Raw genomic sequence first — 20,895 nt, forward strand, 5'->3', positions numbered from 1 at the left:
CATATTCAGGAGGATCGTTAAAGCTCACAAAGGTATGATGACTAGCCAGGTGTCTCATCAAAACCTCATCAGGTTACCAAAAACCCAATGGGAAAAAAAGTGCCGCTAATCGTAACGAAAATTTAAAGTACATTAAGGTCATGAGAGTACACTTCAGGATAATCCCCTGAGTTCAAAAAACTCCTTTGATTGACCATAGGAGAATTAAAGCCAGAGAAGCTAAAGAAAAAAGCCACTCAAAGAATTGAATATGCAGTGTGGTATGGACAAGGCCCTCTATTATTATATCAATCCTCGTTCTTTTCTTCCTACCTACTACATACCTTTCAATGTGAATGTGGTTAAGTTGAAGGGGAAGAACTTTCATATCAACTTCATTTCATAAGTGATTTATACTAAGTATTTTCTTACCTATTGCCTTTCAATGTGGCAACTTCATTTCAAAAGCGAATTTGCAGAATGTGGTTCAAGAAGATGATCCTGTAGTATTACCTTTCAAGTATTTTTCTAATTCATAAAATAGTATCCTTTTAGTCAATAATAAACCATTGACCAAAAAAAAAAAAAAAAACCTCGCATGTGCATCCCTAGAGTAATAAAAATGAAGTTTCTAAACAAACTGATGTATGAGTTAGACTTAGAGATGACAATTCATCCTGCTAAATTTGATAACCACGATTGACCCTTCACTAATGACTTACTGTTCCATTTTTTATTAAAAGTTTGTAAAATACTTTATGCTGAGATTTATAAAAAAGAAATTCACTATATATTTTCATTTCACCGTTGATATGTTGAATTCAGTCATTAAAAACACAAATAAAGATTTATGCACCTATCAAACAGTGAATGACTTCTCCCAGTTCCCATAAGAATGATCCAGGTATTTCCTTAGTTCATAAAATTTGGTATTCTTTCAGCCAATAATAACTTAACCTTAATTTCCACTTGTTGACTTTTTTAATTGCTGGCTTACTGCTCCGATGCAACAACATAAATACGTTGGTAATGATTGAGAGACCTATAGAAAATAAATGAGTTAATCAACACGTAAGTTCGTAAGAAACTAGATATGTTGTAATTGATTTCTTATTATTCACATAAACAAGATTACATTCTTATACACACAGTGTATATCACGATCCTAGTTAGTTGCTTATAATCAAGGCTAACTAGAGCTAAATAAGGAAATAAATCACTAATGAACAATTTACAATGGTTGACCTAATCAATCCGGGATATCCTCTTTAACACTCTCCCTCAAGTTGGAGTGTATATTGATAACACCCAACTTGGTAAGTAAGACTTCAAATTGGACTGAACCCAGTGCCTTGGTAAACATGTCAGCTGGCTGGTCCGTTGTTCGTACATAGGTTGTTCGTATCATCCCTCCTTGAATCTTTTCACGCACTACATGGCAGTCTATCTCTATGTGCTTTGTTTGTTCATGAAATACAGGGTTTGAGGAGATGTGCAAAGCCGCTTGGTTGTCACAGAATAGCGTAACAGGTTGTGCATGTTCTACTTGCAAATCTGTCAAGATGTTCTTCAACCATGTGACTTCATAACACGTAGTTGCCATGGAACGATATTCTGCTTCTGCACTGGAACGAGACAAAGTGCTTTGTTTCTTTGTCTTCCAAGAAATTGGCGCTTGACCAAGTAAGATGCAATAACCAGTTATCGATCTTCTGGTGTCCTTACATCGAGCCCAATCAGCGTCACAAAATGCTTGTAGTTGTAATGACCTTGTGGAAGGAAGAAATATTCCCTTTCCAGGAGCTTGCTTGATGTACCTTAGAACTTTGTGTGCTGCTTCAAGATGTGGTTGTCGTGGCTTATCCATGAACTAACTTAATACATGAACTGCATAAGTTAGGTCAGGTCTTGTGATGGTCAAATAGATTAATCTGCCAACGAGTCGCCTATATGAAGACGGATCACTTAGTAATTCCCTATCTGCTTGTGTGAGAGATAAATTTTGTTCCAAAGGAACTCGTAAGGGTTTGGCACCAAGAAACCCCGTGTCTTCTAATATTTCCAACGCATATTTGCGTTGACATAGAGTGATTCCCTTTTTTGATCTTGCAACTTCTATCCCCAAGAAGTATTTAAGCTGCCCCAAGTCTTTTAGTTTGAATCGTGAGGAAAGGAATTGCTTGGTGTCTTCTATCTCTTGCAAATTATTCCCTGCAAGTATCACGTCATCAACATAAACCAATAAGGCTATGAAACTACCTTGACGGCTTCGGACGAATAACGAGTAGTCAGACTGTGATTGATGGAATCCAGCAGCCTTGAGAGCAGTGGAGAGCTTAATGAACCATTGCCTCGAGGCTTTCTTTAAGCCATAAATGGATTTATTTAATTTGCATACACGAGTCTCCCCATTTCGTCCAAATCTAGGCGACAAGGACATATAGACATCTTCATATAAATCACCATGCAAGAACGCACTATTCACGTCAAGTTGGTGCAAGTGCCACCCTTGTATCGAAGCAATGCTGAGAAGAACACGAACCGTGGTCAGTTTGGCAACCGGGGTAAAAGTTTCTCGATAATCAACACCCTCGATTTGACTGTATCCTTTCGCAACAAGGCGTGCCTTGTACCATTTGAGACTGCCATCATGTTTGAGCTTGACTTTATAGACCCATTTGCAGCCAATGGGACGTTTGTGGAGTGGTAAAGGCATGAGAGTCCAAGTGTGGTTGGCTTGAAGAGCAGCAATTTCATGCTACATGGGATCCTGAACAACCTTTTGAAAACTAGTAGGTTCTTTGAGGAGGGTGAGAGCAGTGGTGAAGGCTTTATGGTGAGAGGACAAATGACCATGGGACAAATAATGAGAAAGGGAACGAGAAGTACCTGGGGATGTGACCATGCTCGTGAAGGATGTGGGAGCCGCACGTGAAGGAAGGACTGCCTCAATGTGAAAGTCCTGCAAAAACGTGGATGGTTTGATTGGTCGCGTGCCTCGACAGAGATCAGGGGAGGCAGGAGTAGCATGAGGTGTTTGAGAGGGTGAAGTTGGAGGGTGGAGTAGGGTTGGAGAGGGAGGAATAGTGGTGGTAGTAGGAGATGGTGAAGTAGGCTCCGGTAGGTTAGGAGGACAAGGAGAAAGAGAAGGAAATGCCTATGAGGAAGAGTCTGAAGGGGAAAATGGAGGAGAGGGATCAATGGTTAATGGAAAAATGGAAATGGGTTGTGAAGAGGATGGTGGTGGCACAACGGAAAGTTCATGATGCTGGTAAGGGAATTGATCCTCAAATAACACAACATCCCGTGAAACAAAGATCTTCTTAAGGTTGAGATCAAAGAGTCGATAACCTTTTTTACCATAAGGGTAACCAAGGAAGAGACAACGACTTGCACGGGGATCAAATTTGGAAGGTCGTTGGGCATGAGTGGAAGCAAAGCACAGACAACCAAAGACACATAAGTGAGAATAGTTTGGTGTCTTGTGGAACAATTTTTCATATGGTGTTTTCCCTTGGAGGAGAAGGGTTGGTGTCCTATTGATGAGATATGTCGCAGCAAGAATGGCATCTCCCCAGAAACATTTAGGAAGATAAGCTTGGAAAAGCAACGCTCTAGCCATATTGAGTAAATGCCGATGTTTGCATTCACCAACACCATTTTGTTGAGGTGTGTTAACACAACTAGATTGATGGATGATGCCTTTGGAGGCGTAAAAACTTGCAAGTTTAAATTCAGGACCATTATCACTTCGCACGATTTTGACTTTAGCATTGAATTGAGTTTCGACCATATGAATGAATTGGACTAAGAGGGTTCGTGTATCTGACTTATGCTTCATTAAATAAACCCATGTGCTCCTACTATGGTCATCTACTATAGTAAGAAAGTATTTGGCTCCTGAAAGAGACGCAACTTGGTAACCACCCCAAATATCAATATGTATTAACTCAAAACAAGATTGACTATAAATGGAGCTTAATGAGAAAGGTAATCTGGTTTGTTTGGCTAATGGATAAATCAAACAGTTATTGGAAGCACAATGTTTATTAGTGAAAAAGGGAAATAGCGAAGAAGCTGTGGGAGAGGGATGTCCGAGACGTTGATGCCAACAATGTGGAGAAGCAACTTGAACGTGATTGCATGTTCCTTTCTTAGGTGGATCAAGGTAGTATAGCCCCTTCCATTCACTGCCCGTCCCAATCATCTTCCCCGAGCGTAGGTCCTGTATGATACAAAAATGGTTTAGAAATATGGTGATATAGAATGAGTCATATGCTAACTTGCTTATGGATATTAAGTTGAGCTTAAAAAGAGGTACACATAAGACATTGATAAGCATGAAGTGGGGTGAGAAAATTATTTGTCCAATATAGGTAACCTGGGCAAGGGAACCATTTGGTAATTCAACTATATGGTTTGCAACTTCCCTGGAATGGGTGAGAAGATCAGGACTACAAACAATGTGGTATGTGGTATCGCTGTCTAGGATCCAGACATTTTGCTTGCCATTATATGTAAAGGAGAAAGCTTTACCTGAAAGTTCTTCTACATGTGAGGAATTACTGACTTGGTTGGTAAAGGAAGGCTTGTTTTTGTTCAACATGTTGAGAATTTGCTTGCAATCTTCCTGAGAGAAAGGAAAGCTAGACATTACCTCATTTTTGTTATGAGATGTAACCTGATTCCCTTTCGAAGAGAAGGAACGGTTTGACTCAATTTCAGCGGCTGCTTTTCTCTTGCGACAAAAGTTAAAGGTGTGACCTTTCTAGTCACAAAGAGTGCATTTAAGGTGAGCACGACAGTTCTTTGTAACATGATTTGTCTTATTGCACTTTCCACAGCGCGGCCCTCCATCGTCTAATTCAGTGTCGCAGCCAACACCCTTCACAGCAAACACAGCCACTTCTGGTTGGACAGTATGTTTCCCATTCGAGACTTCAGCTTGTTTCTCATGTCGAAGAACAAGTGTATAGGCTTTGTTGACAGTAGGCAGTGGTTCTAACAACAAGGTGCTGCTACGAACTATGGCATACAAATCATTTAAACCCATGAGAAACTTCATCGTTTTCTGAGTTTCAACATACGACGTTATCTCTCTCTTTGTTTCACAACGACATGCAGGGATCGAAACCAATGCATCATGTTCATCCCAAAGACTCTTAAGTTTAGTAAAATAAGAGCTTACTGTCATACTTTTTTGCACACAGTCATGAATTTCGTTCTCTATATGGAAAAGTTGAACAATGTTCACATGAGAAAATCTTTCTTGTAGGTCGAGCCACATCTGCCGTGCATCTTTGCAGTGTATGACACTTCCCGAGATCTCTTTGGACATGGAGCTAAGCAACCATGTTTTCACCAGGTTGTTGCATCAGTTCCATTGTTGAAATTCTTCAATCTGGTCATCGTTTGGTTTCTCGATCGTCCCATTGACGAGGCCTAACTTGTTTTTGACCATCAAAGCCATGGTCATGGATTGGACCCATGTACCATAGTTGTCTTCCACAAGCGGCTGCGGCACATGCACTGCACCAGGTTGATCCGAGTGATGAAGATAGAGTCGATGATTAGGGTTTTCCCACTTTTGATACAAAGTCATGCCTGAAGAGGTCGACTTTTCTGGTTTGTCGCCCATGGCTATGGTTGCTAGGGTTTGTATTTCTTCTTTGATGTATTTCCCAATTCTTTCGCTCTGATACCATCTTAAGAAACTAGATATGTTGTAATTGATTTCTTATTATTCACAGAAACAAGATTACATTCTTATACACACAGTGTATATCACGATCCTAGTTAGTTGCCTATAATCAAAGCTAACTAGAGTTAAATAAGGAAATAAATCACTAATGAACAATTTACAATGGTTGACCTAATCAATCCGGGATATCCTTTTAACATAAGTAATAATCTAATCATCAACATCCACATCATTTAGTTTAATAAATTTAATTTTAAAAAATTTAGTTTCCTTAATAATTACCTTAAATATATTACCGATATGAAAGCGTCGTTGCCTCTCTGTCGTATATTAGTCTTCCGTTCACATAGGTAACACTAATAAATTAAAAGGAAAACTAAAGAAAAGTCCAAAAAAACTTTAGTTTTAATGAAAAATGACAAATAAAAGTGTAGTGAATAGTATCATATAGTGTTTCGTTAAAACCCTCATTATTAAAATACCTCGCATGCGTGTCCGTAAACAAAATATATAATATAAAAATGAAGGATGAAGTTTCCCCAAGCCTAGTTGTGTGCGATCTAAAAATTAGGGTTTTTTTTTTTTTGTTATAAAAAAAATAGGATTTTATTATAATAATTCAATGTATGAGTACGTATTTGAAAGGTCGGACTAAAACTGTAAAGATACAACCATACAAATCTAACAATAAAAATGTTTCATGCATCTGATACACAACTAAATTAGAATCGTGTCCTCACCCTTTGGCCTTATATATTTATGAAATTGGTATCAGGTAGATTAACCTACAATTTAAAAACTATATACGTGTTTGTCTGACTAGTTAGCGACACTCGTCAACTAAGATCAGATATGTTAGTCTACTCACAACGGAAGAAGTCAATTTAAAGCTCAGTTTACTAAAGTGTTCCTAGATAACTAAGATCCAGTTCAGTGCTCATTTTAACTTTGACAATCTTATAGTTGCATAGACTTATCTATTTGCAAATAATGATGAACATATATCACAAGCAAAGAGTAAGATAAGTAAACTAGAAAACCGATAAAAACCAACCTCTAGGCTAAAAAATAGGGGACTCTCCATTGAGTCCAATCCATTAGTGAAAACACGCTTCTTACAAAGTAACCACACAAGGTCAATTTCTAGATCCTAATCTATAGAGCAGCTTGTACCTTTGTGAGACCTTACCTTTCACGAGATGGATTCCTTTGGTCTTCACGAAGTGGCAGCTCCTCCTGAGCTCTTTACCTTGTGCACCGAAATCAAATCAACTTATGCAAATGATGTTATGATAAAGTTGATGCAAATTTGGATTCGATGTCTAGTCAATTTCATCAGTCAAACACTTGAAAGATGAAACTGACGTGAATCCAAAAAGAAGACAGTTCAAAGATTTTGAAACTTAGAAAAACTTGTCCTAAAACAAAGATCAAAATCACAAAAAATAATGCTACCCTAATATGCAATGATGTGGGTATTTAGTGCATGAGTGTGAATTTGTGGTTAGCGCTTTCAAGTAAGAACAAAGAGGTAGGTCCAAGCTGAAAACAACCCTTATCAGAAAATATAAATCTCCTAGCCAAGTGAAAATGAAACCCTAGATTAAGCTTTTATAGTGGGCATTGTCTCAGACAAGAAAGGGGACAAGAAACGCCACGTGTTATGAGCTAAAGCAATCTGGAAACATCTTAGACTGAAAAACCATTTTCGAGAAAAATCTATCAGATGACCCATGTGGGTTGTCTTAAAGTGTGTGCCCAGTGAAAGCAACGAGAAGTTTTGACGAGACAGAACCACTAGACAAAATTTACTAGATATAATGGCATGAAATGCATATGAATGAACAAACCTTTGATGAGAGAACTTAAGCTCTTGAAATGATATTTCCAACAACATGATCCTAAAAGTAGCATTTCAACCCTAAATCTAACTGGAGTATGTGTGGTACAATTTAAAATATTTGACAAGGGAAGCCAAACAATAAAACTAGAATTCACAATCTCCCCATTTGGCTTTCCTTGACAACATAACCCAAACCCTATAACTAAATTCACTCAAATTCACTCAAGAAGACCCAAAGAACGAATCTTGCAAAGAAGTACTCTTGACAAGAACAAGTGAAAAATTATCATGGTTAAAGTAATTGCAAAGAAGTAAATTGTTTAGCATTGTACATGATTGCAACACAACACAAATTTTCAAATTTTATTTTTCTCCCCCATTTTGACATGGCAAAGACAAATGATCTAAAATGAATGATGTGCCAGTTCAACTAAACAAAATAAATGATATTTCAATTAAGCTCATAAAAGAAATGTCCAACCACAAACGAAGTATATAACCAACAACAAAGGCATAACAACAATGAAGTTTAAGCACAAGATACAATTCTCGATACCAAAATAATAAAAGCATAAGAGCATGTCAATGTAATCAGTTCAAATCACCCATTTGACAACACAACCAAGAGTAGCACAACCACATATACCAAAATAAAAAAAATATATAGTTTCAAATTACAGCTTTAAGCACAAATGTCTAATAACTTAACAAAAGAAATTGAACTCCCCATAACATGTGCTCTCCTAAAAACCTACACTCACAAACTACACTCCCTCATAAGCTCACTCTCCCAAAATATAGAACTCCTCAAATTGAGTTAATGCATTCCAGTGAAGTGGCGAACCAATAGCCTCGGTTTAGTAAGGTCTTCTTCAAGATCTTTTTCAACTTCATCCTCCTCATCATCGGAGTATGTAAACCTCACATGTTTGGCTAGGTTTAGTATTTCATGAAAAGCAGCCCATTTTCCTTTGGCAACATAGATTGTAGTCATCTTTGCAGCAACATCCTGAGAATGAGCATAGGAGATGGCAGTGTAATAGGACGGTGGAGATGGTGCAATTGGAGGTTGAGGAGCAACTGTGGGGGTTGAAGAAATCACTAAATGTTTAAGAGTCAATTTAAAAGGATGTAGAGAAGACTCATGTACAAATGAGGTGGATTTGGGAAAGAATGACTCAATGACAATGCAGGAGCAATGTTCTAAAAATCAGCCTAGGTGGCGTCTAGGCGTTGGGCGGTGGAGCTCCGATCCGATTTAGGCCAAAACATTCGGTTAAGGCGGGGAAGATGTAGGCGGCTTCCTAGGCACTAACTGGGCGCTCTAGGCGGTCTAAGCGGTGCTAGGCGGCACCCTAGGCGTTTTGAATCTCGCTGCAGCTCTTCATCGAATCTGCAACTCTTGATTTTTATCATATCAGCGAAGCCTTATGCAAAATTTCTGCAACTTGCAGTCTGTGCGTGGACGAGGGAAGAGAAAGCATGAAGAGAGAGAGAGAGAGAGAGCAATTGATTGGTTTTAAGCCTTCTGGATTTCAGCCTGGTTGTGCGATGGAGAAGGAGAAACGAAAGTTTGAGTTCTGCAGGAAGAAGAAGAAACAAAATAAATTTAAAATGAAGGTTTCCACTTTCCAAGGGGTCAAAGGCGGTAATAGGACCGGACTCCACCTTGGATTATGTGAGAAACGTGGGGTGGCGGGTTACATAGAGTAATTGATTGGTTTTCAACCACCCACCACTGAGTTGCCTATTTTTTATTTACTTATCTACTTAAAATAATGTTTTATGAGGATATATAAATAATGTTTTGTTGTATTCTATTTTAAATTACCATATTATCTACTTAAAATACTCACATATATATGTATGTTCTTCTTTTAAAAAAAACATATTACTCAATAATTATATATTAAATTTAATTAACCTACTTTAAAAGAATGATAAATTACCATATTATCTACTTATCCCCTTAATTAACCTTACTCAATAATTATATATTAAATTTAATTATTCTATCTACATTACTATATTTCCTTATTTTCATCCTATTTTGCATTTTATGTGGTTTTAAATTGTCAACTTATTGTACATGTGTCATCCGACAATACTCCTCACTATGGTTATATGACAGACATGCTTAATTTGTTTTTAAAATTTGGACTTGTTGGATACTTTTGCATTTTATCATTCTTTTATTATCTTATCCATGGATTTCATACAAGTATAATTTTTTGTAAGTGTCAATATGCACTTATTTACAAGATATACATGAAATTTATCTAAATCCGCCTAGGCGCCCGCCTAGGCGCTAGGCTCCAGCCCGTCGCCCGACTAGCGCTTAGCGTTTTTTAGAACCTTGTGCAGGAGTGGTGTGACTAACATAAGATGAGGAGGCAGTTTGACTCACATAAGATTTAAACTCAACAAACTATTTTTGGAGTGACTTCAGCTTAGATTCTAAGAAGGCAATTTTTCTTTCTTGTGAGACATTTTGTGGTAGAGGAAGGCAAGTTTCACCATGAACAACGGCACGTATCACGTCACTCAGGTTCATGAAGCCTTTGCTTAAATCATTGGTAGATCGCAGACACACATCACTAAGACGAGTGGGGACACCAACATGCTAACACAAGAGTGTAATGAGATATGGATGAAGAATGGAACCCCTTTGTTGTTTTCCAGGACTCTTGGTTTTGGAAAGGATTGATTTAAAAATCAGGTAACCAAAAAGAACATCAAACAAGGTTAAGATGACAAGCAAAATTTTTGTAGATTCTAGAGTAGGATTCCCATTGTTTGAAGAACCTAAGAATCTATAATGGGATGGAGGGATCAATGTAAGCTTCACGATGATAGGCATTCATGTCATATTGGCATGTGAGTAAATTAAAACTAGACATATCAGAAGCCGAAGATGGTTGATGACCAAGAACTAAACAAATGACAGAAGCATCAAAATGAACTAAAACTCCTTGGACATACACATCTCTTCTAGAATCTAAGAACTTAGAGGACACATGTGCGTAGAATTCTTGAAATGGTAAGATTGAACATGAGAGGATGAGAGTTTACCTTATAAAGTTTGTATCTCTCTATGAGATCATCAAAGAGGATTGCATCTGCAATAGGAAGATCATCCCAGACAATTCTTCATTCAGAGACCACTTGCCACACTACCATGATTTCAAAGAACTTCTTGGCACAAGTGGTTGGAAAACCATTGGAGGTTTTGTCCTCATCTTCTCTCGCAGTTTGACAGCGAGTTTTCTAGCAAAATTGAGAACTGGTGTGATGGAGTGATAGCCGACTCAAGGACATGATTGGTAAAAGTTTCTTGGCGAAATTGATCGGAGTTTGATAGAAGATAAGGTACACGAACTAAAACCAACAGCACCAATGAAGGTGAAACTAAAAACCTAGTAGGGCTTGAGAGGATAGATGCCTAGGATAATGTGAAACAATTTAAACCGTAGAGATGTTACCAACGATTGAGATTTGGAAGGTTAAAACATAAAGTGCAAAGATGGAAATACCCTTAATGATAATCACTTTTCTAATGAGTTCTAACGAATGGACAGAACAAAGCAAACTCCCATTTTGAGAACAATTTTGCTGCCTTAAGCAATGAATCCCAAAGAAAACCACACTCAAACCAATAAATAACACAAAAGATGAGCACAATCTAGGCACCATTAAGCTACAACTAATTAGACATTTATCACAGAGAACATAGATGAAAACAACTCCAATATCTATGTTTCCAAACAAAAGAGCTAAACTCAATTAAAGACTTGAAAGGAAATATGATATGCAGTACTATAGACACAAGTTTTCAAAGTCATAATGGATAGTAAAGAACAGAATAACACAAGTTCATACTGCAACCATGATGTGTCAAGGTATGGGAATGAGATTGGAGATGGCCATCTTTAAACCAAAACTTCATTCCACTAGACTCACAGTTAATTTGAAGGCTAACTGAACTTTTAATAATCCATTAAGTTCAAGAAACAATACTTGGAACATAAATTGAGCAAAAGAGTAAAACACAAAACTAGGTGCAATGGAAAGCCAAAGCCAAATGAAACTTTAAGATGGCATATAGAAGTAAGAAATCCAAGTCATTTGATATGGTCGGTGCAAGATGTATTTGAAGCACTACAAAACACTTTTGAACTTTTTCTTATAATTGAGAATGATTTAATGAACATGACATTGCACTTGAGAACACACTTGTAGGGATGAGTGATTGAGATTTCCTTTTTGGCAAATTGACTATGTTGACCATAAGTGGGAAAATTGATGTCAAAGTTTCATAGACTATCAGCCATACTGAGGAGAATCTTTAACATCACACTGGAAATATTATTCACATTTAATCCACAAAATATCACCCATGTACGAAGTACTTGAGTTCATTTCAACCAGATAAGGAGTTTTGGAGATTCCAGAGCAAGTGATTCATGTGAGACATTATAGAGTGTTTTCCAAGTTGCATGATCCACATAAATAACATTAAGAGAATAAGAGACGTGGCTGCCCCCTTCGAACCCATGATTTATTGGTTTTTTTTATTCCAATTTGTATGCCCACCGCCTTTAGGAATAACAAGAGAGTAGCAATCACCCTTTGATCTTGGAACAACCAGCATGTTCTTTCTGTATTTACCAACGATTATGCAATATCTCTTTGAGAAACATACTTCATTAGCAACTCCACCACATCGTTAGCTGATGCTAAGAAGGTTTGTTGTTAACCCAACCATATAACAGACATTTTCAAGTTGGGGAAGGTTAGGAATCTAAACAACACACTTTCAAGTAATGTGGGCCATACATCCTCCACCAAACTCAATAATATTGTCGTTAGTAGGTGCAAGTGACATGAAGGCCTCTTTGTCACCAATCATATGATAAGAGCACCCACTATCAAGGTACCAAACATCTGGTTTAGGGACATAAGGGGCACATTGAGCTACCAAAATTTATCATAAATCCTTCAAAAATGACTCAGACATGACTTGACATTGCCAAAGCCAGAAAAAAAAAATCAACCAATTGAGCCATTTTGTTGACTTCCACGGCTAGTCGATTAACTTTACTTTTCAAGTCATTCGTCCTTTATGAGTACAATTTTCTGCATCTAGGTCTAATATGGCCAAGTTCACCACAGTGATAACTAGTAGGAATAGATATTGTACTTGAAGAGGTACTGACCATAGAAGTCATAGGCAAACATTCCTCCATAATTTGAGAGTTTACGCTTATTGAACATGAACCACTTTTCACTAAATTAGGAGCATTCTTAGCACCGACTTCCAACACATAAACCTTTGTTAGATCTTTCAGTATCAAGAGTCAAATAATCCACTTTGTACATAGCCTCATTCAACTCAGACGATAGCTTCAAGTTGGCCTTAAGAAGCATTTCATTGTTGGCATTCAACTCATGAACTTGTTGTAATAGTCTTTCTTAAGATATCATTAATTCCTGAACCTGAGCTTTAAGAGAGGCAATAAGATCATCTCTTTCATCTTCATCAATACAGATAGGAGCCATTTCACTCATACCACAAAGTTGAGCTTTAAGAAAAATAAGTTTCTCATTCAACTCTATCCTAACTAGATAGAGAGAATCAAGTTCTTCTTACAACTCAAACACCTTCTCAAACAGCTCAGTATTTTCCAATTTTAAAACACAAGTCTCATCAAATAAAGAGTCATACATGTCAAACACATTATGATGCAAATCTTCTTCAGAACCATTCAAAGCTCATCATTGTCACTAGTTAGGCTTCTTTTACAGATGCAACAAAGGCAACTACTTTTCTTCATCTTCTGATGACTTGTCAAAATAAATAGAATCTCCATCTCACTATCACTCCATGTGGCTATCATGGCTTTGTCACATTTTTTACTGCACATTTTGTTATTTGCACACTTAACAACATGATGTCCTTTTCCACCACATTTGAAACACGGTCCAGGTACACTTGAAGAAGAGTTATCCCTCCTATCAACAAACCTCCCTTGATTCCCTCCAAAATAGAACCTTTCATTATGTTGGCCAAATGGATTGCTTGATAACTCTCTAACCTTTTTAACATCTTTTCCTTTGTTCTTGAGAATCCTTCAGAATTGTTGAACAAATAAGGTAAGATCATCATTGGGAGATTGATCACATGATTCATTCATTGCTTGAGATTTGTCAACACTTTGAAAAGCAACCTCTTTTCTCTTCTTAGACTCATATTCATCCATGTCCAGCTTCATCTCATAGATGATGAGTTTGCCAACTAACTTTCCAAGCTTAATCTCATTCAAGTCTTGAAATTCTTGTATAGCAGCCTTCTTTGCTTGAAATATCTTAGGCAAGATCCTCAAGGTTTTTCGAAGAAGACTCTAACATTCTTAAATCTTCAAACTTTGAATGAGTCATTTAGAGTTTAAGATCCCTCACTTATTTTTCACCTTTATGTAGAATTCGAAGTGTCCCATGCTTGTTTTGTGGTAGTGCAATAACGAATATATGCAAATTGCGGTGGTGAGATGGCTGAGACAATGATTTTGAGGGAGGGGAGAAAAAATCAATGGGTGAGAAGGGGAATCAGGAGGAGAAATTAAGCGATAAAGTTAAACGGGGGAAGGCGAGGGATTGAGAGGAAGAATAAGAAGATGGTGGTGATAAAGGAGTTGATAAAAAATGGTTTTGAGGGAGGGGAGGAAAAACCAATAGGTGAGGAGAGGAATCAGGATGAGGAATTAAAGAATGTAGTCAAAGGGGGGAAGGCAAGGGATCGAGAGGGAACGAAGTAATGGGAGCTGTGGAGGTAGTGGGTTGGAATAAATTTGTAGGGACTGTTGATTGGGCCAACCCCTTATATGTATGGATAGTTGGTTTAGTTGGAGAACAGGCACTGGAGAAGTATGAAGATATCAAGTTTTAAGATGAAGACGATGAGGTAGTAATATACACACTTGAGTGCCAGCGCCAGCTTATGGGAACCAATAAGAATGTCCTGTGCACAAGGGCAATGTCAAAGTCTATGTGAACCAAAACGGGATAGAAAAATAAGATGAAAGTGGTTCGTCGTACCCTTTTGATCTTTGACGTCACAAAGTGCCAAAAAATCCATGCCAATCATTGCAAGGAGGATGTTGTGCAAAGAGAAACGTTAATTAAAGCCATGGATGCAAAAATGTGTGGTTGAGGTGATGCAATATTTCCATCATTTCAATAAATTGAAGGAGAAAGACAAGAAGTAAGTTACTCATTAAAGTTATGATTTTATGTAATCTTGAAAAAAAAAAAAAAAAACCCTGATGAAACGAATACGATGATTTATATTGTTAGTCTGGTTGCCCAGTTGGATTTCATAACAGTTAGAGACACCAATTTGAGGAGGCAACTTCTAAACCAGTAAGGGCGGCTATTAATAGACGTAAGTGACTAAACCCTATGTGTTATGCAGTGATATAAATGTGTTGTGATTACATTGGTGTGAAAGTTGAATTAAATTTTGTATATTATATCACATTCACTTGCAACTTTATCTCCTGTGGAAGCATAAGGACAAGGCTTGGAAGATTCGGAAAGTGAAGACCACCAACACAACAAACTGGTTTCTGGTAATGTATCCCACTTAATTTCTCCTAATATTGAAAAGTTTGGCAATTGTGATGTTGAGTGTGTTTTCTGTTCGATGAAGTGTTGTACAATTTTTTTTTTTTTTTTTTTTTTTTACACTTATGGATAGTCATATTGTAAACAAAGCTATGATGAGAGGAATGCTAAATTGAAAAGTAGAGAATGGAAAGGGGTTGTGTCCAAACAGTTTAAGCCGGTGCTATATAGAACAGTGACAGGAAAAAAGGTGGCATTTGGTGCATCATGAGTGGAAGATGTAGATAGGGTGTGCATGCCTCTCAACTTTGATCACCACTAGGTGATGGTAAAGTTAACTCTTAAAGATGGAAGAATATCTATGTATGACTCAATGAAGACGCCCACCCAGAAAACGACTGTAAAACTGGCTCCCATCACTCACGTCTTGATAGATGTCATCCTTAGCCTGTCAAGTGAGGTGAAGAAGGGATCTTAGCCAATCAACGTAAGTCCAAGGTCCCCACAACAAGAGATCGAATGACTTGAAATTTCATTGATTTGTTATTGAGTTAATTATTTAATTGTTTCTAAAACTTGTTGAATTGTTGTATTGCACAAGGGGATTGCGGTATTTTCACCTTAAAAGTGATTGAATTGTTGTATTGCACTAGAGAATTGCAATATTTTCCCTTAAAAGTGATTGAGTTATTGTCTGCTGGCCTTCCTTTGGATGTAATTATTCCATCCAACATCCTTGCATTTCGACTTAGGATGACAATTGACATGTTGCAAGGGGTTCACAATGTGCAGAGTCAGTTAAATTAAGAATTTTAGTGCAGTTTTAGTGTAGGGTGATAATGTGATGAACAATGTTAATCCATAAACAAAATGATTTATTGTTTATATCTTATGTTGGAAATCTTTTCCATTAGCTCACGAGTTTGTAATTTTGTGGGATGAATTTAGTCTATTGGACAACTGCGTGATGACTTGTTATTTGTTTTGGATGACTTAAGTGGCACCCCTTACAATTTTATGTGTTGAATGAACGTTTGTGAGAATTTATGAAACCAACTATTATGCTAAATGAATGTGATAGTTTATTTTATTTCTTAATATCTTTCCAAATTGGTACTTGTTGAATGTACGTGACAAGTTATGAAATAAACCCTATCGTTGAATGAACATTTATGAAACCTACCATAATGTTTATGACATTACATTTCCAGTCATTGCTACGAGTAATACGTAAATGACATTTATTTTCGTTAACATGTTCAACAAATGAGGATTATGAAAGTCTCATTCACAAATACTTCATGTGACCAAATAAGGACATATAGAGGTAAAATAATAAAATATATGAATTAAAGCTAACAAGTTCGAGCATCGATTGTTAAATTCTCAACATTGAAATGAAATTTCACAAATGCGGAACTAGAATTAAAGAACCTACGAATTGCAAAATACATTTACTAGTTAAAAGATAAAACATAAATTAAATCGTCTTAAACATGAAATTAAACCATAAAGTACAATAATTACAAAATAAATTAAAAAGTCTTAAACATGAAATTAAACCATAAAGTACGACAACATAATTAAAACTTGAAATTAAACTATCTGCACTTGTAAACTCTTCAACTCCGCTATCAGTTGTCGGCGACCATCTTACTACTCCCTGCACCTTAGCCATCGCATCTTTTTTTCTTTTTATTACACGAACCGCAGCCAGCGCAGTCATCCTTTCTTCGTCCTCACCCTCTGGACCCACTCTTGACTCATCCCTTGGACCATCTTCCTTAATACTTGATGGTTGATGGAAGCAAAGAATGATATCATCTTCTGCATCTGCCAATGTGAGACAGTCATCTTTTACGTAGTACGTTCGGCTCATCTTCGAACATCTAATTAACGAGGAACCAACTTACTTCCAAATCTTCCTTATCACATCCACATTTCTCAACTGCTCTTCTCCCATAATAGAAACATACCTCAAACAACTTTTCGCAACTCAGGAAAGTTGGCAACTCATCATCCCCATTCACGACTAGCACTTGCTTGAGCGGCAGACAAACGTCGATTTCTATTAAAACCCTGAAAGCCATTGCATTAAAGAGCGAGTTCCCTATGGATGACCTTCGCATCTTCAGCTTTCCTGAGCATTTTGTCCATAAACACCCTAGACTTCATATGAGTGACATTCATGGTGAAGACCTTGTTGGTGACAACCTTTGTGACACCCCTCTCCAAGGTGAACTTACAGTTGTCTTTTTCCACAACAAATATGGGTTATCCACAGTTAGGGACCGAGAATGGGTTTGCCCATGATGAAAGATTGGGTAAGGAGATTGATCTCCTACAATAGGAGAAAATTCCAGGAACTAGTAAGTTGGCAGCCATTAGAAAAGAGAAAGACTAAGAGGGAGTTTACAACTTCGGGTTTAAATAATGAGATAGCAAGGAGATTATGCCATGCAAAGTTAAAATCACCCTTAAATAAAGTATTATGGTGGCGTGCATAACATAACCAACAGCCAAATAATAATGACCAATATAGCAATTATATGTGCATAATGAAGTCATCTGTGCATGTAAACATCATGCCCCCAAGGCGTCTAGGGGAAATGAAAGATCATTGCCCCCAATGTGCCTAGGAGAACTGCAATATCTTCGTATTTAATAGTGGCTGCCCAAACATGGCATATAAAGGGCATAACCTCCTCACCTATACTTTGCATGCCAAGTGTAGAAGTTCCTGCAGTTATTCCCACCCCTTCATTTGCCAAAGTGGGTGTTAAATCTATAGCTGTAAACTTTATTACGCATGTGATGATGGTTTATGATATGTTATGACACCAAAACCCAGAAAAGAAACCCCCTAAGAAGAAACCACCTGGTTTGGACACATTGTAGGGTATGATTGGATGTTTCAGCCAACACTAAAGGATGAAGTAAAAGCTCCCCTCCACCACCAGATTTACCGTGTGGGTGGGTGAGATTTATCCTCTTCATAAACATACCCACCCCCCCCCCAAAAAAAACACTGCCCTCCACCTTAACTGCCACTCAATTATCCACGTGCGTGCTCAGATAATGTTAAGAATATTGAATTTTAGTGAATAATAAAATAATAAATAGTGTAAATATTTAAAATCCAAAAAAAAATATAGAGACACTCAAGATCACATTCTCTATGTCATGGTCATGGTCATATGGAGATGTGGATTTTATGAACGATCGAAACAGTCGTGAATAGCATTTTCACTGGATTGGCCATAATTTGTTAAAAAATGAAATAATTTTTTATAAATGGAAAAAATAATAGAAACACTCGTATGGACAAAGGCTACAACTTCCTTGTAGGACGGAAGCCCAAACCCTTTACCCATAATGCAGAATCAATAACAGCCAATACTAACCATCAGATTGTTTTTTCATGTTTTGGGTAATTTCATTTTCAAAGTTTCATCTTTTACTAGAATGCAAAAGATGAATGATTTGTTGACATCGCATTTGGAAAGTTGTAGTTTGCTAAAATATTGCTCGATGTTTACAAAGTTTCTAAAATGTTTAAAACATCAAGCAATATTTGACCAACCTATAAAATTTCGAACGAGAGGTCAACAATCCAAACTGTTCATTTCTCGCATTTAGCCAAAAGGTGAAACTTTGGAAAAAAAATTACCTACAAAATGCTAATGGTGATGATCAATCAAGGTGTAAACATAAACAACAATCTGACAGTTAGTATTGGTAGTTATAGATTTTGCATCATCGGTACAGGGTTTGGACTTTCATCCTTCATTGTCAATACGAGCGTTTCTATTTTTTCACATTTTTTCCATTTATGAAAAAAATATTATACTTTTTACAAATTTATGACCAATCTAGTGAAAACACTATTCATGACTACTTTGATAGTTCTGAAAATCCACACTGCCATATGACCATGACCATGACGTAGAAAGTGTGATCCCGAGCATTTCCATAATTTTTTGAAATTTTAAAATTTTTTATTTTTTATTATTTTTTATTCACTAAAATTAAATATTCCTAACATATTTCCACGTGGCATTATCTGAGCACGCCATGTAGATAATTGAGGCAGCAGTTGCGAGCGGAAAATGAAAATATTAGGGGTACCTTTTCCCTCCGTATAGATAATTGAAGTGACAGTTGCAAGCGGAAAATGAAAATATTGGGGGAACCTTTTCCCTCCGAAGCTGGAGCTGGAGAGGTCTATTCGGTAGGCCTCTGCTGAAGCAGAGCAATACAGTTCGGTGCAACTCTGCCAAAGCAAAGCATGTCGGTCGGTGCACCTCTGCCAAAGTAGAGCATGCATATCGGTGCATCCCTACCGAAGCATGGCACCACCATTCAATAGACTATAGCCGAAACTGGGCCTATACCATTCAGTACCTCCTAGCCAAATTATTGTGGTACCTTTCTCTCACAAGTGTGGTAGAAAGATTTTCTCCCAGTCAAAATTCAAACGGATATAAAGTTCAAAATTGTACGATTCATGGACGTAAAAGTTTCAATCAAGTTTGCTTCAGGTAAGAATTCATCTTAGCATGATTTGAAACGGTCCATAACGAGTCAAAGAACCATGGAGTCCTTGGTAGTGAGGTATTTCTATTTGATATGCTTCAAGCATAAGTCTTCGAATGAAAATCATGGCAGAGGCTTATTCAGCTCTTCCACACCATAACTAGCTACAATGATTTCACAACTAGTCGTAGTCAAGCAAGGTGTCATGTCTTGTATCCACATAAAGTAGTTTCTTGTTTGAAACTTCCAAATCAGTGAAATCGAACTTGTTACGGTTCGACAATACACTGAATGGCGAAAACAAGAATGTGATTGGTGTTTTAGGAAATAAAATTTTCATAAACATCAAAGTTAGAATATTCAGGGTCTAAGACATGGTTTGGTTTAAACGGATTAAAGTATGGAGAACTTCGGGTCTCAACATGAGTGTTGCACATTAAGAAACTTTAGGTTTCTATGGCACTTTTTTGAAATTTTGGGTTTGGAAATATGAACTTCAAGTTCATAATACCTGCAAACAAACACAATATATACAAGACAAAAATATGCAACAAATATATACATATAGATCTTTGGGGCCTATGATTATAATTGAATTAATTATTTAGACTTCGGGCCAAAATTAAAGGTTAAGCAAAAAAAATTATAAAAATCCATAAGACCTAAAAAAGAATAGGCATTTAAAATTCGGGGCCCAAAACAGTGGACCAAAACCCACGGGTGCACTTAAAAATTGTTGTCGTGGGGTCCAAACCCAAATCTAGACTGGACATGAGGCGAGCCCAGCCAAGGGCAATAAGCCCATGTGCACAGATGGGTTGCCAATTCAGGCCCAGATGGTGAAGGCCCAAAAAAGGGCAAAATCATGTGCATCGTGTACACGGATGCACCAGTATAGAGGTTGGATCTAGTGTGGTGCAATGAAGGGAATCCACAACAGCCACGTGGGCTAGGTTCCGCTGCAGCGCGGGACACGGGAACACTAGAGCACAATTGGGTTGGTATAGTGTGGGCTGAGCGCGAGCGGTAGCGGACCGTGAGTACAAGGCTTACTATAGGCATAAAGGGTCATGGGTTTGATCCAATCAAGAATCCCAGTAGTGTTGGGTTGGTCAACTGTGAAGAAAACCAGAGCCGTCATTTCTGGCGACGGTGTCTTGGTTAGGAAACATCGGGAATGAGTTGCGATGCATGGTGGTTCATCAAAGAACCA

The 20,895-nt window shown here is 37.5% G+C and overlaps 1 protein-coding gene across 1 annotated transcript; it reads right to left on the reverse strand.

The window, feature by feature from the left end:
• Positions 1–4,747: 4,747 nt before the first annotated feature.
• LOC139188546 (uncharacterized) lies at positions 4,748–5,317 on the reverse strand. The gene has a single exon (XM_070806143.1). It carries the CDS (start codon positions 5,315–5,317, stop codon positions 4,748–4,750), a length of 570 nt encoding a protein of 189 aa, XP_070662244.1.
• Between the last annotated feature and the right edge of the window lie 15,578 nt (positions 5,318–20,895).

This window comes from Malus domestica, chromosome 10 (genome assembly GCF_042453785.1).
Source record: "Malus domestica chromosome 10, GDT2T_hap1".
Classification (NCBI taxonomy): Eukaryota; Viridiplantae; Streptophyta; class Magnoliopsida; order Rosales; family Rosaceae; genus Malus; species Malus domestica.

Coding starts and splice junctions, on each gene's coding strand:
- LOC139188546 (XM_070806143.1), bottom strand. CDS start 5,317: ATGTCCAAAGAGATCTCGGGAAGTGTCATACACTGCAAAGATGCACGG.